Source organism: Cydia fagiglandana, chromosome 18 (assembly GCF_963556715.1).
Source record: "Cydia fagiglandana chromosome 18, ilCydFagi1.1, whole genome shotgun sequence".
NCBI lineage: Eukaryota > Metazoa > Arthropoda > Insecta > Lepidoptera > Tortricidae > Cydia > Cydia fagiglandana.
The window spans coordinates 3576067-3598674 of NC_085949.1; the positions used below are offsets into that span (position 1 = coordinate 3576067).

Here is a 22608-nt window from a genome sequence, read left to right on the forward strand (position 1 = left end):
TTTCTTCTATCTTCGGGGAAGGGTTTGCGTAAAGGGGTAAGGGTTCGTGGAGGTTTTGGTGGATGTATCGCATCCCGAATTAAAGCATCGGCTTCTTCTTCTAAGAGGTAATGCTGCAAATAATCTGCCATTGTATCATCTGGTTGAGCCGTTGGTTTGCCGGCAGCGATTATATGAGGGGTTCTTTCTGTAAACATCCCTAAATTCCCCTTACCTCCTGAGGTAAATCTTTGGCAGTCGATAGGCATTATAACAAACACACTATAATATGTTTCTACAGGAAAGGTAACACAGAAATATGACTTTTCTGTTGATCCGCTGATGATCAAGTTATTATGACATTCTGTCACAGTCAAAATTCTAAAGTTTCCTAATATTTGTCTATTATGTACAGTATTATGTAGGTTAATAATGTTCTTTGACATAGGTTCTATGTTATATGTAGGTTTTATTCTTTTGAATTGAGATTAGTAAATAATAATATAGCCCGCAGAGGGTTAAGTCACAGAATAATTAATAGTACTACCGTACAGAAAGGAAACTTCCTACAAATACGTAGTTTCATAGTTTGACAGCGGTTCAGGGTCGAATCATGCTGTCTCTTTCTAATATATGGCACTATCCCTTTGGGCTATTTAGGGTTGTCAAAAATCAAGTGATTATCTTATCTGTGGTCGTGCACGCAAAAGGAAGTCAAGTGGTGCCAACCCTAATAATTGCTCGGAGCAATGCTGAGCCGAGCGGATAGTTTGACCGAAGTCACGAGTTTTGCACCCCTGGTTCAGTTCAAAGAATAACGTAAGTATATAGGGTTCAGTTATCATTATCACGCTACTTTTTAGGGTTCCGTACCCAAAGGGTAAAACGGGACCCTATTATTACTGAATCGCAATTAAAAAGGGATTGAGATAGCTGTCAATCCATATTGATTTAGACGTAAGTGTATGGAAATCTGTTATTTCTAATCCCTTTCTGATCGCGGCATGATAATACTAAGACTGCTTTCCGTCCGTCCGTTCGTCTGTCACCAGGCTACCGAACCGTGATAAGTAGCTAGACAGTTGAAATTTTCACAGATGATGTATTTCTGTTGCCGCTATAACAACAAATACTAAAAACAGAATAAAATAAAGATTTAAGTGGGGCTCCCATACAACAAACTTGATTTTTGACCGAAGTTAAGCAACGTCGGGCGGGGTCAGATGGATGGGTGACCGTTTTTTTTTTTGCCTTTTTTAGCATTATGGTACGGAACCCTTCGTGCACGAGTCCGACTCGCACTTGCCCGCTTTTTTTCATAAGGTTTTTTTATTAAGCCCCCTCCAGACTATGCGCGTGAATCGCGGGCGAAGCCGCGAACGCGAGTGTGGAGTCGATTTCGCTGTCTGCGAAAATCGACGCCACACTCGCGTTCGCGGCTTCGCGCCGCGATTCGCGCACGAGTGTGGAGGAGGCTTTAGAGTCTGTGCGGAAAGAGAAGATCGACTAACGCTTGAACTTTCTTAAGCCTCCTCCAGACTATGCGCGTGAGTCGCAGGCGAAGCCGCAAATGTGAGTGTGGCGTCGATTTCGCAGATTATTCATGCCTTCGCGCCTTGTTCTCCGTTTTTTGTCGGTATTTCAGCCCGCGTCAAAGGAGACGCGAAGCGCGAACTTGCAAGACTCCACATTACACAATATTTTGGCTCCTCTGTGGCAAGATAAATATGAATGATATTATGATTATATTAAGCCCCCTCCAGACTATGCGCGTGAATCGCGGGCGAAGCCGCGAACGCGAGTGTGGAGTCGATTTCGCTGTCTGCGAAAATCGACTCCACACTCGCGTTCGCGGCTTCGCCCGCGATTCACGCGCATAGTCTGGAGGGGGCTTTATATTAAGTAGCTATATTTTACGGTTTTACAATAAAACAAAATGGAAAAACAGCTAAATTACGTATGATGCCATAGATAACTAACAGTTAAACTCGATCAGCTGATGCTTTTCCGCCATATTGCCGCAAACCAAACTGCGAAATCGCCGTGAAGTGTGCGAGTGTGGAGTCATTCGTCAACTTCGCGATATGTTCGCTCCGCGACGTGGCGCCGCGATTCACGCACATAGTCTGGAGGGGGCTTTATAGATAAACTCTATCTATATAGTCTATCTATGGGTGATGAAAATAGACTTGTACATTTTGTTTAAAATCGCGTGTTCCATCTTATTATTTACCTAATATAGCGTTAGTGGGTCTTATATAATTTAACTACGCGACAATTCTTGAGCAAATACATATTTCCGCAAAATCATAATAATTGGTGTTTTAAACAGAGCATCGCAAACGGTGTCAGATGTCGGAATACAAAAGACTAGAGACCTTTGAAAAATTAAGACAATACAAAACTATTCCGAGTAGGTACTATCCCTACATTCCTACCATGTGCCAACGTAATGCAATCTCATTTTTAGGGTTCCGTAGCCAAATGGCAAAAAACGGAACCCTTATAGATTCGTCATGTCTGTCTGTCTGTCCGTCCGTATGTCACAGCCACTTTTTTCCGAAACTATAAGAACTATACTGTTGAAACTTGGTAAGTAGATGTATTCTGTGAACCGCATTAAGATTTTCACACAAAAATAGAAAAAAAAACAATAAATTTTGGGGGTCCCCCATACTTAGAACTGAAACTTGAAGTAGTTTTTTTTTAATCGTCATAAATCGTAATAGGTCAGGAAATGAATGCTCAAAAAACGTTGTAGAGGGAAATGCTAGGAACACAATTTTTGACTCCGTAACTTTGTTTAGACTAGTTAGGAGGTGAACATATCAAAAGTCCCTGGCTGTAGCCCCGGTGCTGCGGGGTAGAGGGGGGTAAGAAGGTCGAATTTTTCGGTTTTTCATTGATATCTTGGAAACTTTGCATCTTAGCGACATGACTACTAAGACAAACCGAAAGCTCATAAAATTAGTTACAAGTTTTATCTAGTCAAGTTTTTCGATATCTTGAATAGTTTTTGAGATAGACGCTCTTGAAAGTTTATTTAGGGATTTTAATGTTATCTTGATATCTACATCAGTGATCCTGTTAGGCCATGTTTGGCATCATTTTCGTATAAATCGAGGGTGCTGAATTCATTTATGGTATCACATTGACACTATTCCGAAGTAAAAAAAAAAATTAAATAAATATATATTTTTTTAAATCCCTCTTCACGCTTAAACCGCTGAACCAATTTCGTTGAAATTTGGTACAGAAATAGTTTCAGTCTCGACACAGGACATAGGATAGTTTTTATAACCAAAAGCATCTTTTGAGGATGTGAAAAGTGGGGTGGAAGTTTGTATGGGGAGTCAGTAACCGCTGAACCGGTTTAGGTGAAATTTAGGATGGTATACATCTGTGATTTAGATGAAAATGATACCTAACATGACTTCAAACCTTACCTTAAGCAGTATGAACCTCAGGAATTCAGTTTCGTCGATGAAGTTGAATTCCCCCCATACTCCATTTCACAACTTTAAGGATGATTATTGAGATAAAAAGTATCTTATGTCCTGTCTTGGGACTCGAAATATCTGTATACCAAATTACAATTAAATCGGTTGAGCGGTTTAAGCGTGAAGAGGAATTAAAAAAAAAAGTTATTTGTTTAAAGTTTATATGTTTTTTCTTAGGAATGGTGTCAATGTGATACCAAAAATGAATTCAGCATCCCCGATTTATACGAAAATGATACCAAACACGGCCTAGCAGCTTCACTAATGTAGATATCAAGATAAAATTTAAAGCCCTAAATAAACTTTCAAGAGCGGATATCTCAAAAATTATTCAAGATATCGAAAAACATGACTGAATAAAACTTGTAACAATTTTTATCAGCTTTTGGTTTGTCTCAGTAGTCATGTCGCTAAGACGCATAGTTTCCAAGATATTAGTGAAAAACCGAAAAATGAGACCTTCTTTCCCCCCTCTCCCCCCCAGCACCGAGGCTACGGCCGGGGACTTTTGATATGTTCACCTCCTAACTAGTCCAAACAAAGTTACGGAGTCAAAAATTGTGTTCCTAGCATTTCCCTCTATAACTTCTTATTTCTTGGCCTATAAACCGCAATTCTATTATGTTATTTGCTGCCACGGAACCCTTCATGGGCGAGTCCGACTCGCACTTGCCCGGTTTTTTTGTTTTGTTATCTGTATCCACAGGGGCGAGCTTCGAAGATGAACGGAGTGAACGAGTCTTGGTATTATAAATAAATGTTGCCAGCAAATTACGTTAAACCATAGATATAAACTATGGATGAGCGCATGCATACGAATTGCCTGTTGCGAGCTTCATGTCAGCAAAAAAGCGCCATCTGTTACACACTGCGTACAACTACGTGAGCTCGACTCTCGCGATAACTTTGTACGGGCGTACAAGGCTTGTTAAGTTTATTCGCGGTTTATATCAGAGGAGCGTCGAATAAGTTTATGGTTAATCAAAACGATATTTATTGTATTAAAATGGGCGAACTTATCCTTCTAAGTTTCCGTTCTTCTACGTTATTTCGTGATGTCATTATCGTCTCAGGCGGCAATGCAATATTTTAAACATTCGCGCCGTGCGGTGTGCCGCCCTGTGTAAAGGCTCCTCTTCACGTTGGGCCAACGCCAACGCCAACGAGAGACGCATTTATGCGTTAGAAGGAGCAAGTGATATTGCTATCTCATTCTACCGCATGGCTGCGTCCCTCGTTGGCGTTGGCGTTGGCCCAACGTGAAGAGGAGCCTTAAGCCGGCTCTGTCAAGGTCGACAAGTTGGCCGAGCTACTAGCTACAGCAGTACAGTTCGATAAGTACCTCCCGAGCTTTCGCGGGTAAAATGCGGCGAACAACTATTTCTGTCAGTTTCTTGTTTGCAAAACAGGTAGAGTAAAAAAGAAGGAATCTATACAGCAATACAAACTAACTAACTATTTTGGCTCAGTGATCCAAAGAGAATCTTGGCCTCCGAAACGAGAGCGTGCCACCTGTCCACAAACATGATGCAAAAATATAAGTAGGTAATGGAAAGTAATAAATACAGCGATGTGAATTAATCGGTGTTTGAAAATGCGCGCTTTGTTCCTAGCGCTCACCTGTTAAATTTTTTTGAGTTTTACCTACAGTTAATTAAAAACTTATACCTGACAAGAATTAATATACTAGGTACCTAAGTCAACGAATAAAACAATAACAAATACTTGATCTTGTTATTTTGAATGTTTTTAATAATTATGTAAAAGAAACGGGAACAAACTCTGTAAGTCAGACAATAGGTACTTTAATTTCGGTAATTATATCCGGTAGGTAATCAACTAATCATATTTAAGTAAATTTACCTATACAAATCACGCATTATGCATTTCTACTTCATAATAACTTCCAAAGAGAAATGACGTCCTTACAAGGTTAATGCATTAGCGCTATGACGTACGAGCGAACATCAGTTGCGCGTGAGAATGAAATAAAATTATCGTTTAAAATTGGTTTTAAGCAATAAATAAACCTAATTGGAAATTACTTACCGATGATATGAGGTCCCATTTTTTTTCTTATACTTCCTATAATGGTTTTTGCACCCTTTTACAACGCAATAAGGCATTTTTGTGTTATGCTGCGTGACAACTTTCTACTGCGCAATTCGCCACACGACTGAGCGCCGGGGTGTGATAAATGCAAATATCACACCCATGTAGCGGCCCCCTTTTTAGTGCTCGTTAGCCGCGTCCTTACGAAGTAATATATATGTCCATGCGTTAAACTCACTTTAAAAGATTTTAAGTAATGTACCTACAGTCCGTTTTTTTAGCATTAGAAAGAACTTCGCAGAAGTAAGCTTGTGGTTCCAAATCCAGCACTTCTAGCGGTAATTATTTGAAGTAAATTATATGTATTGACCATGCTACATTAGATAATTCAATAATTATTAACAATTAAAGAGCCTGATAAAAACTGCACGCTTGCTTCTGTGGAGTTCTTTCTAATGCTAAAAAAAACGAACTATAGTAACGTTATAAGATATTTGAGATATTTTTCGACGGCGCATTTTGGTGCGAAGATAATTATTTCAGTACGTTTGTTTTATTTAATAAAGTGGAATTGAATAGTAGGAATGTTTGAAATATATTTTAACTTTGTTAGGCACGTTATAACTGGTTTATGTTTTAAAAAAGAATTAAGGATGCGGTAGGTACTTGTCCTTGACAGGAGGATCTTATTCGCCTCGCCAAGTTATTAGACTATATGAAGACTGTAATACTTATAGGTATCCATATAACGATTGCTACAATAAGATTACTTAAGATTTTCCCCCATGCCCACTGACGTCAATTGTAGCAATTTCGTATTTGTTTATTGTTTATTAAGAAACAAACCGTTGTATACATTTACAGTTAAACAGAAATATATGATAATATGCTTAAACCTACAGTTTCCTCAATTAAAAATACGACAGCTAATTACAGTTATAATTATTACTTTAAACAAAAATATCTGAGCTATAGCTAATTTTATTTATCAGGGTACAGTCGAAGTCGCAAAAATTACATTATTATTAGTAGTTTATTCATTAATTCCTTCACATTTGTCAGTAAATAAGACCAAAAATAACTATAATCATTCCTTTCTTTTGGGTGCTAATACCTACTAGCTTAGGACAAAAACAATATGATTCTTTCTGTCTATGTTTAATGATAAAATCCCTGGCCAAACTATAGAAGAGGAAAATATACTCACTATTCCACGCTTTCTTAGAGTTAGACCAAGAAAAGTCTGCAGCGATTTTGATAGCTCACGTAGTGGAAGAGTTATTTATAAGTAATTTTTTCATAGAAGTTTGACGTTAAAAACAAAAGTAGCACTGCGTCGGCTATCAAAATCTCTGCAGACTTTTCTTGGTCTAACTCTAGTAACAAAACCCAGTTAAAATAAATAAATATTATAGTACATTATTTTATTACACTATTTGACTAAGTCTCACAGTAATCTCAATAAGGCTTGTGTTGTGAGTACTTAGACTTAATATACAAATACTTAAAAACATAAAAACACACCCTAAACTCAGGAATAAATATCAGTGCTCATGTGCAATAAGCTTTCTATCAGAATTTCTGAATGGAAAGCCACAATTGTTATCAATTTCTCATTATCGGGGTACGTTACCTGACTAACCTTTTTTTGTCCCCACCATCCATGCGATCGACATGCCTATTGGTTGAGCGAGCGCAGCCAACTTGTTCTCAATCTCGAGTGCACCAGTGTAGCCGGACCTTATTATCCGAAACCATTATACGTAATCCGAGAGCGCGCTTTGCCCAGAGGGCCTACCGTGAGCCACATTCGACGTGTTGCCTCTCTCTCGGACTTGTAAATTTGTACGTAAGTGTGACAGGGAGGCAACACGTCGAACGTTGTTCGCGATAGGCACTCTGTTCACTTGAGCATTCGGGTGTGCCAAATCATTGTTATGATATGACAACCCCGACTTGACGCCGAAATCACTTGTTCTTCAGTCCTTGACGCTTCCTTGTGTGGTCAATAGGGCGAAGATGAATTATTCAATATTTTAAATCCTTTTTTAAATAACTTTACTAATATTGAATAATTTTACGGTTTAGACTCACTTGTTTACTTGTGTAATTCAATCTTTACTAATATTTCGTGTGAGAAAAACGTGAATAAAAAAGTGTGTTAGTTAAGTATTTATAGTATTCTGGGTAAAAACTCTGAAGCATAAGGTTGTGTTGTGATGGTGAGTATTTTTTTAGGCATCTAGCTAATATTTAATGTACCTACAGTACCAAAGTTTGTGACATGGCTTTTGCAAGGGATATTTTTTACCTCCAGTTATGTATATCTTACCACAGCGACTTTTGAAATATAACGATTTAATAAAAAACTTAAACCATAATAAAAAACCTTCGCCTGCGATCAGGCCAGTTGTAAGCTTGTTTGTCGCCGTCGTGGTATAAAAAAATCCCATCAAAAACATTACTAGTAAAAAGATGCAAGTCTCGCAACTCAATTCTTCTACTATAAAATATTTATTTTTTCACATTATAATGTGAAACCAAGTCGGTTATTTTAGTCAGTGCCAGGGGGTGTTAAAACCGTATCAATATTAGATATCTTTAACTTTTTAATGCGTTTAATGCCTCTTTGTTTTGCTCGACTTAGCCCGGGCCCCCAGATTAAATAAATGAGTCTTTTTTAGAGTCGCCGACCGAGGGTTCCGTACTTTTTAGTATTTGTTTTTATAACGGCATCAGAAATACATCATCTGTGATAATTTCAACTATCTAGCTATCACGGTTCATGAGATCTGGTGACAGACAGACGGACGAACAGCGGAGTCTTAGTAATAGTGTCCCGTTTTCACCTTTGGGTAGGGAACCCTAAAAACATGGTTTACAAGATAAGTAGAGATCAGTGGCCTATTTTATAAAGCTACAAGTTACAATTTACAAGCGGAAGTCTCTTACTAACCCTATGTGTTAGAACGAGACTTCTGCTAATTTGTAACTTGTAGCCTTATAAAATAGGCCACTGGTACCTAAGTATAATAACTTGAGGGAATTGAGAAAGATACCTGGCAACACCTACAACCTATCTGTCAATGTCAAGTGGGATCAAAACAAGAAAAAACTTATCGCGGGCGACGAATGCTACCATTCAAACAATAGTTTCAAAGTGATTTTTATCGGGCGGAAGTTTACGTTAAAATACAATTATAGTATTGATAACAACTTTGTAAATATAAACATTAATTAATTATATGTCAAGGTCGTAAACTAAGTATGGAGTTAGCTTCGGAAAGGTTATAAAATGTGCGCGAGTCGTATTTCAAATCTATGACTGACCGTCGTTATTAAGTTGATTCATAAACATTTCTATGTTAGTTCTATTTTTGAAATTATTCTAAACGACAATGTAAGATTTATGGAATGTCAATGTATGAACCCAGTGCAAGCGTATTATTTACGAAAAGTGCTAATTTAAGTCAAAAGTTCAGCATTTCCAATCATACTTTGCGAAACTGTTTTTTCTGCTGACAGAACGAATTTGTTTACCTACCTTCTTTGATTTTATTGCACTTTCGAACATCGCGTAACAAATGAACGAGCGGGTCTTGCAAACGTGACTTTTTATTTCCATTTCTGTGTAAAATGTCGAAGAAGCCTTACCTTATCCAGGAGGACAGTCCAAATCTTGTGATTGTGCCTATTGATAACATCGATACGCTCTACGAACCCCCACCTAAGAAAGTCAAAGAAAGTGATGCTCCTTTGCCTGCTCCTACCCCAAGCATTAGCCATGCTAGTGTTTTTGCAAGAAAATCTGGTGCAAAAGTGAATTTCAGTGGCAGAAATAATGACGTCCTGATTGATGTACGCAAAGTTCAAAGGTCACCAACAAGTTGGGCAACTAATTATCTTCAGAGTATTGGTGGGACTTCAACAAAGTTTGACAGAGTAAGTTTGTGATAACTTAGTGATAAGTGTGATATGGCGAGGGTGCATGGAAACAGAAGAGACAGCATCTCAAGTGGTGCTGTGGCAAGACCTCTCGCGGATCCCCGAGTGATCTCCCCGGGGTTTTACTCAACATCAATGGTTGACAGGATTCTTTGAGGAGTTGGGCTGGCAGTACTACCCTACCCCGCACCCCCGTCACGCAAAATAGGCGCCAGTCGTCCAGTTGCGGAAAATCGCCCGAACTACAATACAAGTGTGAATTATATTGTACCGACCTACCGACTTCATTTATTAACCCTAATACAAACCAAATTAAAAGTGGTATGGTAAGGTCTTAGCAGAGCTCATAAACCCAGAGGCCAGGTTAACACATTCACTGTCCCAATCTAAATTGTCAACCTTACAGCTCTGTAATAGAGGCTTCTCGTGACCCATACACAGGGCATGAACAGTGAATGTGTTAATCAATCAATCAATTATTTATTTCAGACACAAAAGCCCATATCATTTGTTATTAATACAATAGAAAATTAATCTTAATATGCTAATGTTAGTAAGTACACATTAAATTAACCTGGGTTCATATCTGTATAAGTTCTTAGGACTGAAGTATAAAATTTCATTTAATATTTGCCAGTTGCTTTCTGTGAAATCCAAAGGTGTATGTGAAGTTCCGTAGTAGTGGGGACTACATTATTTCAATGAAATGTGAGTTAGAATTGAGACATGATTTCCTTTACTGCCAAATACCAGCTAGATTGGTCAGTTTTTAACAGACACAACCCCTACAAAACAAAAAATTCAGAAAAAAAAGCAGTTTCAACTGACCATTGAATAAAATTACCTATGGTATAATTTCTATGAATAAAAGTTACTTTAATTTTCATGGTACTACTTCTTTTAATTTAAATTTGGAAGTAAATATTGCTGTTGCATGTTTATTGAGTAAATTCGAAATTTCAGTTTATTATCAATTATGAAGTCAAGACATTTTAAAACTCAGTTAATTAATCATAATGGAAGGATGTTTGTTTGTATGTCTACTTCTTGGCACACAGTGTAAACCATAGTGATTTATTTTATTTTTCTATAAACATGGCTAGACTCGGATCAATTTTAGGTCTTCAATTAAAATATCTACTTAAGGTATGTGTAAGTGTGGCGTACTACTACATATTATTCTAATTGCGTTTAGTGGCAAATGTATGGATTCGTAAACATTTATCAATGTGGAAACAGTACACTACACTACACTAACCCTGCAGGCACACATTGACCTCATAATGACCTCATATAAATATTCATACTAAAACCCAAATTTAATTCTTGGAACCCCTTGAATAGCTTAGTACTAAGTGAGGCTATAAACTTTAATTCCAAATAGTTCATATCAGGTTCAAACATTTTATTTATTTATTTAAACTTCATTGCACAAAATACAAAAAAATGCACAAATGGCACATAATGCCTAAAGGCATTTTCTACCAGTCCGAGTCCACTTTGATCTGAGGGCCAGGCCTCCACTCCGTTACGTTTTCACAGGCCGGATGTATAGAATTTGGCAGTTTTTAATCAGGTAGGCTCTCGGGCCAGGCATATAGTTTGGAGACAACTATTTTATGTTGTTGTATAGTAAGAAAATTAAGAAACTAGCTCCATTACCGGGGGCCTAGCCAAGATGACAATTGTCGGTACAAAACGACAATCAAAACTTAAATAATCATCATTTTCTTGCCCTTTTCCCATTCACTTGTGGTCGGCGCAGCATGTCTTTCTCTTCCACACCTCTCTGTCACCCGCCATCTCATCTTTCACTTGCGCTCGTTTCATATCATCTCTCACACAGTCCATCCACCTTTTTCTCGGTTTTCCTCTCCTCATGCTTCCCTCCACATTCATTTGTAGTACCTTTCTCGTCACATGACTTTCATCCCTCCGCATCACATGCCCGTACCACGCTAGGCGATTTGCCCTTACTTGTTCTGTCAAAACTTAAATAATATAGACATAACCGCAATGTGCATTAAAATGTACACTCTTTCAATCTAATTTGAACCTTTCAAAAAGTAGCATTTTGTTTGTTTCACTGATTTTTAAAACAAATGAGTCACCCTAATATCTACTATACAACAAGGTTCAAATTAAAAATAGGGGAACTTTGTATGGTGGGCTTTGAGGGTATGGAAGTCACGTGACTTTTGGTAGCATGTCATCTCAATACATAGCATTTGTCAATGTGCGATTGCCATCTTGACTGGGCCCTCTGTACATAATATTTGTTTTGCTATTGGACAAAATATTCGATCATCAAATCATCACCTTAAGAATTTTTTTTTTAAATAGCCATAATTAAATTTTTTTGTCGGTTTATTTTTTCACCTACAAGCCTATTTGGTATGTTATGATGATGCTAACATAACTAACATATGAAAAAAATATTTAGGTTTCTGAATGCATTTATTCTATAAACTGTTTATTGGAAATAAATTATCAATATTTACACATACTACATATCGACTCGAACGAAAGAAGTAGAATGATACCACGAATAGTTCTTTATGAAATATACCTTTATATAATCCTACCATGACAGTGTAAAAAAATTAAGAAAATTTATTGAATTCATCTGAAATATTTCTCTTTTTTTCCGACAGATTTATTCCTTGGCACCAAAACCAAAGTCCCATATCACACATACGGAAACCATACCAGGAAACAGAGAAACTACGTTACCAAATACTATTCAACACCAAACTAAAACACAATCAGATCAGATAACAATGGAGAAAAAAAAATCTCAACCAAAGATTAACATCAATCTCATAAAACCTAAACCTCTACCTCAACCCAGCATAGCCAAAGAAACTAGTAAGCCGAATAGTAACACTAACAATAATATATCAACAAGTACTACAGATGTACGAAAAGAACCATCGTTGCCAAAAAATTACAAGATACCCATGCAATCAAAATACAATAAGCTTTCAATTCACCAAGCAACAGACAAAGAAACTGCTAGGCCAAATATTACCAATAGCAATTGTATTCAAAACAGCACTACACCAAAAAAACAGGCATTCATTTCGTCGTCACAAAATAATAACGAGACCATTAAAACAAACCATAATAAAATTGCAACCCCTAATACAGCAACAACCAAAGAAATTGCTGACCTAAATAAGAATAAAAAGCCAAATCAATTAAAACATGATTTGAATAATAGCCAGTACAAAAATAACCAAGACAAAACTCAGGTAAAGATTAACAAAAATACCGAACAACTAAAAAATGTCAATGAAATAAAACAGCTGAAAAAGAAAGTTACAGTTCAGCACATCGATAAACAATATAGAACAAAATGTGATGAACGAATGCAACCTAAATATAGAGAAACTCATCAAAGTCAACCGGTAAACAACAAAGAAAACGATCAACCAAAGCATGTTAAGGTAATTAAACAGCTTAAAACAACTAGGCCAAGGCATTATAAAGACCCCAGCCCATCCAGAAACACAAACGAAAATATAACTCGTAAAACACATGAAGCTATTATTGCTCATATTAAAACTATTAAAGATATGTATAAATTAAAGAATAAAAAAGATCCTACTTTTCCTACTAAACTTAAAACGAAAAAAGAACATATTTCAGATATATCTAAAAAAACCAGTAAATTAGAAAAACATACTAAATCGAAAGAAAATCGAAGCCAAGAAATCCAGTCAAAAAAACCTAAGGATAATACAGTCACAAACAAAGAAACGCATTTGCTGCGAACTCTTACAAAGGAAGGTATTAATGAAAAACTAAAAACGAAACGTGCCCCAGAAAAAAAAACGGGTCAGGGTGAATGTTCGGGAAGTAAGACTAAAAAAATTAAATTGTCTTCGTCTGATATTAACACAGCGAAAACGACAACCTTTAAATCTGTCCATGAAGAAAGATTAAGTAAAAGTATCTCCCCGATCAAAAGCGTGGTTTCCCGAATAAAAACAGACCATCAATCTTATAATTCAGAAAAGTTTTACCATAAAGAATTAGGCTATTATCACTCGCATCATGAAAAAATATCGGGCAAAAAAACTGCTTATCACTGTCAAAAGTCAGAAAAACTTTTGCAAAGAGGTTTAGATGTTGATTTAAGAACAAAACTTAAGCGTAAATATCCTGAAATCCATTATCGAAAAGAAGACTATAACTGGAACCATATTCACAAGAAAGACAAGTTCGCCACAGTGGCAAACGGAGACCGATTTGTGCCCGAGGAAAATTTAATTATATCATTTAATGCGGAAGACGACAATGAAGAAAAACCTACAATGAAAAAGTCACCGGTAAAGAAATTGGCGCGTAAGCAATCGTCACCAAAAGATAAAAAATGTAAAAAAATAAAGCTAGAAATCAATATTGTATTTGGCCACGAGGATTCCAGTGATGAAGAATCTACCAAAGGTGAGGTCGAGACAAGCGTCGAGACGATGGAAAATATGGACCTTAGTTTCCTTGATGACTTCAATGTAGATGAAATAGCTGAAAGTCTAAATGAGTGTAAAGACTGTACCAGAAAAATGAATGAGGAAGAAACTGTTGTTGATATCAACGCGCAACACATCACATCAAACAACAATACGATAATAGAAGCTATGGCTAGTGAAGAAAGTGTGATATTTAATACAAATGAAAGTATGTGTAAAGATAAGTTTGCCGAAAATAAAACAGAATATCGCCAAGAACCTACATTGCTGCCAACAGTCGATAAAAATAGGTTAGTTTGTTAATGTCTAAGCCCCTTATTCATAAAACTTTACGGGCCTGATTTAGTTAAATTTTGTCCCTTTCTTACAAATACATAAGTCAAAATAACAGATTAGGACAAACGATTATTAGTTAATTGAGGCGCGTTTATGAATAAGGGGCTAAAACTATAAATAGCCCAAATGTTCTATATTTTATTGGTTGTTTTTTTATTACAGTGCCTGCTGTGAAGAAACCCAAAACACAATTAAGTCGGATATAAGAACAGGGTTAGATAATACAACTACAGAACAAAGCGCCAGTCCTGAAACCAAAACGGATATATTCCAGAATTACAATTCTGAAGACAATAACGTACGGGCTCCACCTTCGGAAGTACCTACGGTAAAGACGAGTTCTGAGAATTGTACTGACTCAGATCACAATAGCAATATCTCAATTCATAAAGCTCAAGAATCTACCGCGATGAATATGAGTAAAACAAATGTTGATATAGAAACAAACGACAGCAAAAATTTGATTACAATGCTAGAGAATAATTCTAAACGAGCTGAGTTAGTGAATAAAATGGACCATCCAGAAATCATAAAACAACATCTAACATCTTCTGAAATACCTGTGGCAACGTCGAATTCTGATAGTAATATTTACTCTGATCACAACGATCTTATAGATGCTCTTCAAGATAATAGTAATGTAGAAATGAATGCGATTAAATCCTTTATTGCATCTATGAACAATTCTAATACGCCTTACAAAACTGAGATTAAACAAATGGACACAGTCAAGACTTTTGACCAGAATACAACTGAAATATTGGCGTGCATTAAACCAGATCCTGATGTTATTTTAATTGAAGATTCAGACAGTGACAATGAAACAGAAGTTAAAAACAAACAGCCGACGAAAGGAGAAAATACAGATAACATACAGCCTAGCCAGGTAATTTCGCCAGATAAAAAAGATGAAGTAAGAATTATAGAACCTGCTGGAGAAAACTCTAAATCAATATTAGACACAAATGAAGAAGGCTTACAGTCTGCTAAGGAAACTTGCCCAGTGAAATCAGATGAAGTAATAACTATTGAACCCACTGGCGTAAACTCAGAATCAGTATTAATATTAGACACAGACTACGACATTGAAGAAAATATCGATACTAGCCAGTTAGATGAAAGTAATCAGGACGCTAACAGTGAAAATATAACTACGGTTGAACAAAGCAAGCCTGACAAAACAGCACTGAAAGATACTTCCAACGAAATTGACACAAATACGAATACTAAAATTAATTCGGAAAGTGAAAAAACTTTAATTCAAGATAAGGTAACAAATAAAACACAACCTGGAACAGCAAGCATACATAGTAGCAAAGATAACAAAGATAATTTACAGGATACTATTAAAGTAGCCGGTAAAACTGATACAAAAACATCTGATAAGCCTTCAAGTAAAAAACCAACAGCAACTGACGATATACCCGAAAAATGTACACCAAATATTAGCACAAAACTTGATACAAAGGCGCACAATAAAGAAAAACAAGATGTTGACAAAGATGGAGAAAATACAGGAGTTGAAAGAAGTCGCTGTATAGCCAATAACAAATTTGTACAAACACTGGAATCAGAATTGTTTTTGTATTTGGGAGAAAAATGCATAGTTACAGACATAATACGGTACGATGGAAAATTCTCCAAAATATATCGTTGCAAAGATTCTAGCAAACAGGATTATGCTATAAAAATATTGAAGTAAGTGCATATTAACAATTTCTTATGTATTTCAGTTATATAGGTAGCTTTGCTGGAAGCTCCTAAAGCATGCCTACTTGATTTATTTGCAAAAAAAAATAGTTTAAATCAAGTTCTTCTTACTTTTTTACCTCTGAAAAAAGTGTGGTCTTGTAAGTTTGACCGCTAAGTGTGTGTGTGTGAACTGATATAACTGATAAATGGGTGACCTGATTTGGATGTGATTTTTTTTTATGTTTGACTGTAGGTTTTCTAGCGGTGCTTCTTAAGTTCTTAGGCAAGTTTTATCAAAATCCGATCAAATTCATTGCAAACTCTTTTATCTTTGTGAACATTTTTTTTAACTTGTGTAAATGCTTTCAGAAAACAGTTCAACGGCTACAACGTAGGTCTTCAGAAGCAAAATATGATGATGGAACTGCAAAACGGCGTTCCAGAGAACAATCTCAACTGTGTCCGTTTGATCACCGGATTTGTGGCATCTGGGTTATGGTGTTATTTGATGGAGTATTATCCCATGAATCTCCAGCAAGCCTTAGTTGAGAACAAACGAAGTTTTCACATTGATCATGTGCAGATTTTGAGCAGACAGTTGGTATCTGCTGTGACTATATTGAGGAACAATAATATCATACATTCAGGTATGCGTTTGGTATTGACTACGCCCTTCGCGTCGAATGATGATCCCTATGACGGTTCCGTGAAGTATTTTTCTTCTTAATTTAAAAATTTATGGGAAATAATATGATTATTCCCACTAGTTACCACCAAGTTGCTACCAGTGGCAACTATTGGGATTTTTTTCCCACCTTTTACCACTGTTAATAACTTGGTGGTAACTAATGGGAATAACTGCTTTTTATTACTTATATGAAACATTATAAATTAATGTGCTATATTTTTGTCAACATTGTTTACAAACATTTTAGTTTACAGCTACAATATAAAAACCAAACAAGGACAAGTGCGAGTCGGACTCGCCCACCGAAGGTTCCGTACTTTTTAGTATTTGTTGTTATAGCGGCAACAGAAATACATCATCTGTGAAAATTTCAACTGTCTAGCTATCGGTTCATGGGATACAGCCTGGTGACAGACATACAGACAGTGGAGTCTTAGTAATAGGGTCCCGAGTTTAAACCCTAATGAACTGTCATGGAGACCATCATTTGAAGCGATCAAGGTGTAATAGATTCGATTTTTGACTTTTTTTCTATTGAGATACGAAAGGGTACCTAACTTCGATTGTATGGAAATGGCTTTTTCTTCTACCTCGTATTTGTATACAGTTGTAGTGCATAATTCTTTTCCATCGTATTTTCACGGAAACGTACGAACGAACGTGTCTTGAAGTACCATGACAAATGCGAACAGTTTCAAGAAAAGATGGAAAACAATTATGCACTACATCTGTACACGGCAATTTAAACTACGAAGTATGTCCTCAATACGTTTGATTTAAGTTTTAAGTGTGTAAAAGGTAATTAATTTCTTGCTTATAACGTCCTGATTGTGTTCGTTCACCCAAATAGATAAGAGTTAGGCTCTTCACTTCGTCGTTCATTTGCTGCCTGCCTCGCAATGAGGCCAGGAGTTAAAAATAGATTAAGGAGTTTTGCTTTTTCATAGAACATATGTCTAACAAATGTAACAATGTGTTTCATAGACATTACATTTGATGGTCATTTAATTTAACCCATATCACATATCCATTTGACATTCCTTTCTAGTCATTCGATTTCGAACCGTAATTCTTATAGTAAGAGATGCGTTTTTGTTTTAAGTATGATGGCAAGTATGTTGCCGTCATACTTAAAACAAAGCAAGGGTTAATATGAACGGTTAAAAGGTTAAGGGTACTCGTTGTCTGACTACACACACACAAGCCTTCTTCAGCTTACCGTGGGGCTCAGTCAATTTGTGTAAAAATGTCCCATAATATTTATTCATTTATTTAATACTCACTAAAACATGAACTTAAGACGAAATTGGACGACCGCGCGAAATCCCCTTACCAGTATACCTAGTCCTCATTTTCCTCTCATCATCATCATCATCTGAGGCATTACAGCCGCGGGTGGGCCTTAGCCTGGTCAAGCAAGTCTCTCCAGTCCGATCTGTTTGTGGCCTTCCTTCTCCAACTTTTCACTCCTAAGATCCTGATGTCCTGGTATACGCTATCCAACCATCTGAGCTTGGGGCTGCCTTTACCTCTGCGGCCCTCCGGTCGGCCTTCTACGTGCCACGATTCGCTGGCCAGACTATGTCCCAGCCTTAATATATAATAAATATTTTCCATAATGTCCATATCCAGAAAGAAAAATAGGGAAGGGAGAAGCGCTCATCCCTTTTCCTCTTAAAAAATATATATTTATAACTAAAAGATAATGTTTTCTGATGTTATTTCTATTTATCTTATTTTGCAGATATAAAACCAAGCCACATCCTCATCAACTCATCGCAAACCCGACTAAAACTCTGCGGCTTCGACCAAGCAACCTACTTCAAAGACAGCAACCTCTTACCAAACACCGGCACTGTCAACTACAGGGCACCAGAGCTCATATTAGGCTATCCAGCCGGCTACGGGATAGACGTGTGGTCGACAGCGCTGGTTATGTACGAGATGGCGACCACTAGGAAGGCGTTCCCTGGGTTTTATAATAATAATATACTGTACCAGCAGCTGTGTTCGCTCGGTGCTATTCCTATGGAGATGTTGATGGAGTCAAAGTTTAGGAATGCGCATTTTAGGGGCACGGCGTTTACGAAAATTGTTGGGAGCAAAGAGGTATTCATTTTTTTTACAAACTTTTATTAGAGATCACGCTAAGTTTTCATACCAAGCGATAAGTATGGGGATTATAGCTGCCGTGCTAACAACATATGCAGTAATCGCAGTTGAAAAGACATGCAATTATTTATCTTGTTCTCTTTGAATAAGTTCTTTATTTAAACGATGTTTTTCGTGCAAGTACTGCACATGCGATAAGCAGGGCAGATAGGGATATGTAAACTTACTGCCAAGTTAATGCAAAGCTAGCGTGGTGAGAGTCTAACTACCTACAGTTTTAACCAAAGAGCAAAGGTGGCCACTGACGAGCCTTCCAACAGTCCAAATTGCGTGGCTGCAATCCAAAATCGGTCCGTGAATGTCAAAAACGTACAATGTTTATAATTAGGATGCCGTCCATTTGGATGAATCCATTGCAACGACATCCATTTAGAAGGCTCGTTAGTGGCCTGCTTAATTGATTGTTTTATTTAAGACTTGTGAATATCAGAAAAGTCAGAAAACTCGTGAAACGGCAGCTGAAGTAGATAGCGCTCAACGGCGCCATATGTTTTGTGGGTATCGTCTTGGGTCGTCCCATTCGTTTTTCGTCAAGTTCTTAAATTAGTCCTATTCTGCTTTCGTCACTCATTCTACATTGAAAGCCACCGACGATTGTGACGAAAGCAGAATAGGACTAATTTAAGAACTTCACGAAAAATGAATGGGACGACCCAAGACGATACCGTTTTGTGAATTGTCCAACGTCAACTTAAGACAGCAAAAGTACCGAATAATCTAACAGAGTTGTACCGACTTGTCTAATTTGAAGCACGATAAGACGACTTAGTTAAATTATGTTTTATCCCTTTCTTACAAATACATAAGTCAAAATGACAGATAAAGACAAACGATTAGTAGCTAATTGAGGGGTAAGTAAATAACAATGTAATAAATACTTTTTTTTTTCAGAAAATCATAATAAATGAGATCGAATTCAACGGGAGACTGAATTCCACCCTATACCAAGCCTACACCGCCGATTGGGGGAAAGAGAGAGACGTGGCGAGCAAGCGAGAGGACAAGAGGAAACTGCGCTCGTTTTTGGACCTCCTTCATAATATGCTAGTTATGCATCCGCGGTGCCGGATCGCCATTGAATTCGTGTTCGCTAACCCTTTCATTTACGAGTCCTTCGATGACTGTTGAACTAGTTTTTTTTAATTTGCCTACTTTTTTAACCTTTTGAACGCCACAGACGGCAATTGACGTCAACGCAAAATCGTGACAACGACGCCCAAGGCATTTGACGTCGATCGTTTTTGATGAAAATCAACTGAACAACACCCTACTTTTAGGTTGGCATTATTTATTGACGAAACTAAATTTAATCCCCGTGGCGTCAGTGGCACGGCAAATGGATGCGCCGTTTGGCGTCCAAAAGGTTAAAGGCATACCCTCGTTTTCTCCACTCGACCCTGTCATCGGCATTTCCTCACCATTTGGGGTAAAATGCGTCTAAGCCGCCATCTTCTTTTCGGTCAGCCTGAACCCCGGCCTGGCGTCTATCGTGTTGATTAGTTTAGTGAAGATTATAGGAGAATGTTTACGTTTTAATTTGTTTAATTTTGTTATGTGAAGAGTAAATTTTAAGTTTTCTATTTGACGTTTTTATTTTCGACAATACAACAAATTTGTTAACCAACCAAGGCGCCATTTTTCAATTACGTACACCGATTTAGGGGGAGTCGACCATGTCTTATTTTTTCTTACGAGACCCCCTGTCTTGCTTGATAGTTCTTATGTAGTAAGATCACGTAAATGCGCTAAAATTTAGATCACACTTCACACAAACGCTGACTCATCTAATACGCTAAAAGAGAAACGTCCTATATAGAAAGATGGTCCAAGTCACTGGACTCGGAACGAATCCTGACCACAGAATAAGTAATAGTATAATCATACAGAACGGACACGCACCGCCCCGCCCCGACTCGGATTACCTCGCCCCGCGACTGAGTTCTGACGGACTCCTGACGTACGCTCAGTTCGGCTAGCGACGCCGCGACAAAGAGCATATAATCACTACGTTCGACGCGATGACGCAACGTTCAAAATGCCGGTGTATTGTGCGATGTATGGGTAGTACGGATACCTACTTATTGTAGAAATGAATAATAATATGATTTTCCAAAGAGACGAAATATGTATCAGTAAATAAGGCTATACTTTTGCGTAAAAATAATAATATCATATGAATTAAAACCCGTTCGTTGAATTTGTGAATGTTAAGCCAATATTTAAAGTACCTAAGGTAACTAGACCTTCTACACAGATATTCCTCGTAAATGTTTTATTTTTAGTTTAACACTCTTTTCACAAAAAAGAACTTGTTGGTCGCGGAACATTCGCGTTTGATTTTTAATTTAATTTTAAGAATTTAAGAAATAATTATGTATGTTATATAAAATAATCAATATAGCTCAATAGTGGGACCGGATTTTTGCACTATAAGTTTTGATAATTCTAAAGTTGAAAAAGTGATACTTATCTGATATGGGACATATTTTTAAGCATATTTGCAATATATGATGAAAAGTTAGAACGAGCGTTAGATATAAATTAGGTATTTATATATTTTTAGTAATGATTTTTTAATATTGAATTAAAGTGCAATGTTTAAGTTCCATTGTTTATAATATGTATGACGCTTTATAATGTAAAATTATTAGAAATTTTTTTAACGTGCTTCTTTGTCAAACTACAAATTAGCTTATTATTTTGTCGATATTGAATTAAAGTTTAATAAATCCACAACAACATATCTCATTTTTTAAGTTAATAGGCACGCTAAAAAGCTAGAAGAATAAGATATATGCTCTAGAATTAATATGCGTTTTTTGTCCTATAAGATCCAATATTGAATTAGAGTCTGTAAAAATAAGTCTATTACTATAAAATAATATACGCAGCCATATTATGGAAAGTAAGAAATTTCTGCGTGTAGCTTGCATTGTAATAGTAAAATCTAGTTAAAAAGGCGCGAAATTCATACATACGCCGCGCTGGTCCGTCAGTCGCCGGCGCGGCGCTCGAGAGCCTATCATAGCCTACCTATACTTCGCCCCTCGCCCCACCTCCCGCTCAGTAACACTGTCTGTCTTTTCTTATCATTCATTTGTTTGTTTACCGTGCACAAATATAAATTAGATGCGGACATTACGTGAAATTAAAATATCTTATTACGTAAAAATACCTACAGCTGGTCAATCAGATCTTGGCAGTAGAAAGAGGCGGTAAATTTGAAAAATGTAGGCGCGAAGGGATATCGTCCCATAGAAAATTTGTGTTTCGCGCCTTTTTTTTGTGACAAGATTTGCTTGACCAGCTATATTTCATTATCTTGACTAATATTGTAATAAAAATGTACAAGATATTCACAACTATTTTTTACTATACATAGTTTGTCAAAGGAATGTCTCATTTCAAACATAGACAGAGAGAATCATCATACTATCTTTGACTTACACTAGTACTAGCACCCAAAAGAAAAGGATGAATATAGTTTTTTGTTTTTATTTACTGACAAATGGTTTGACCAACTATACCTATTTCTGGTTCCTATTGTCATGTCCTGTCCTATTCGAGGTCAATATCATAATATGTATATTATAAACCAACTGCTCAATATTACACGGTATACATCCTGAATATACAATAAGGTAAGTGAGGCCACTTACCTTATTGTATATTCCGTGTGGGCCGTATATGCCTATATAGATAGAGCCCACCTTAAATTAAAATGGTTTTTTTTAATAAACAGGATATGAAGTATGAAAAACTCACTCAA

General features: G+C 36.8%; 3 protein-coding genes across 5 annotated transcripts in view; 2 read left to right on the top strand and 1 right to left on the bottom strand.

Moving 5' to 3' along the window:
• LOC134673254 (DNA repair protein XRCC4-like) overlaps positions 1-22608 on the top strand; it is a 161831-nt gene that overhangs the window by 41562 nt on the left and 97661 nt on the right. The window lies entirely within an intron of this gene.
• LOC134673236 (bifunctional glutamate/proline--tRNA ligase) overlaps positions 1-22608 on the bottom strand; it is a 74685-nt gene that overhangs the window by 39460 nt on the left and 12617 nt on the right. The gene's annotated exons all lie outside the window — the stretch shown is intronic.
• Positions 8969-20411, top strand: LOC134673235 (serine/threonine-protein kinase PRP4 homolog). Its single transcript, XM_063531186.1, has 7 exons — positions 8969-9473; positions 12131-14241; positions 14450-15985; positions 16349-16626; positions 18412-18776; positions 19731-19971; positions 20340-20411. Exons 1-6 carry the CDS (start codon positions 9168-9170, stop codon positions 19965-19967), a joined length of 4833 nt encoding a protein of 1610 aa, XP_063387256.1. The 5' UTR covers positions 8969-9167; the 3' UTR covers positions 19968-19971; positions 20340-20411.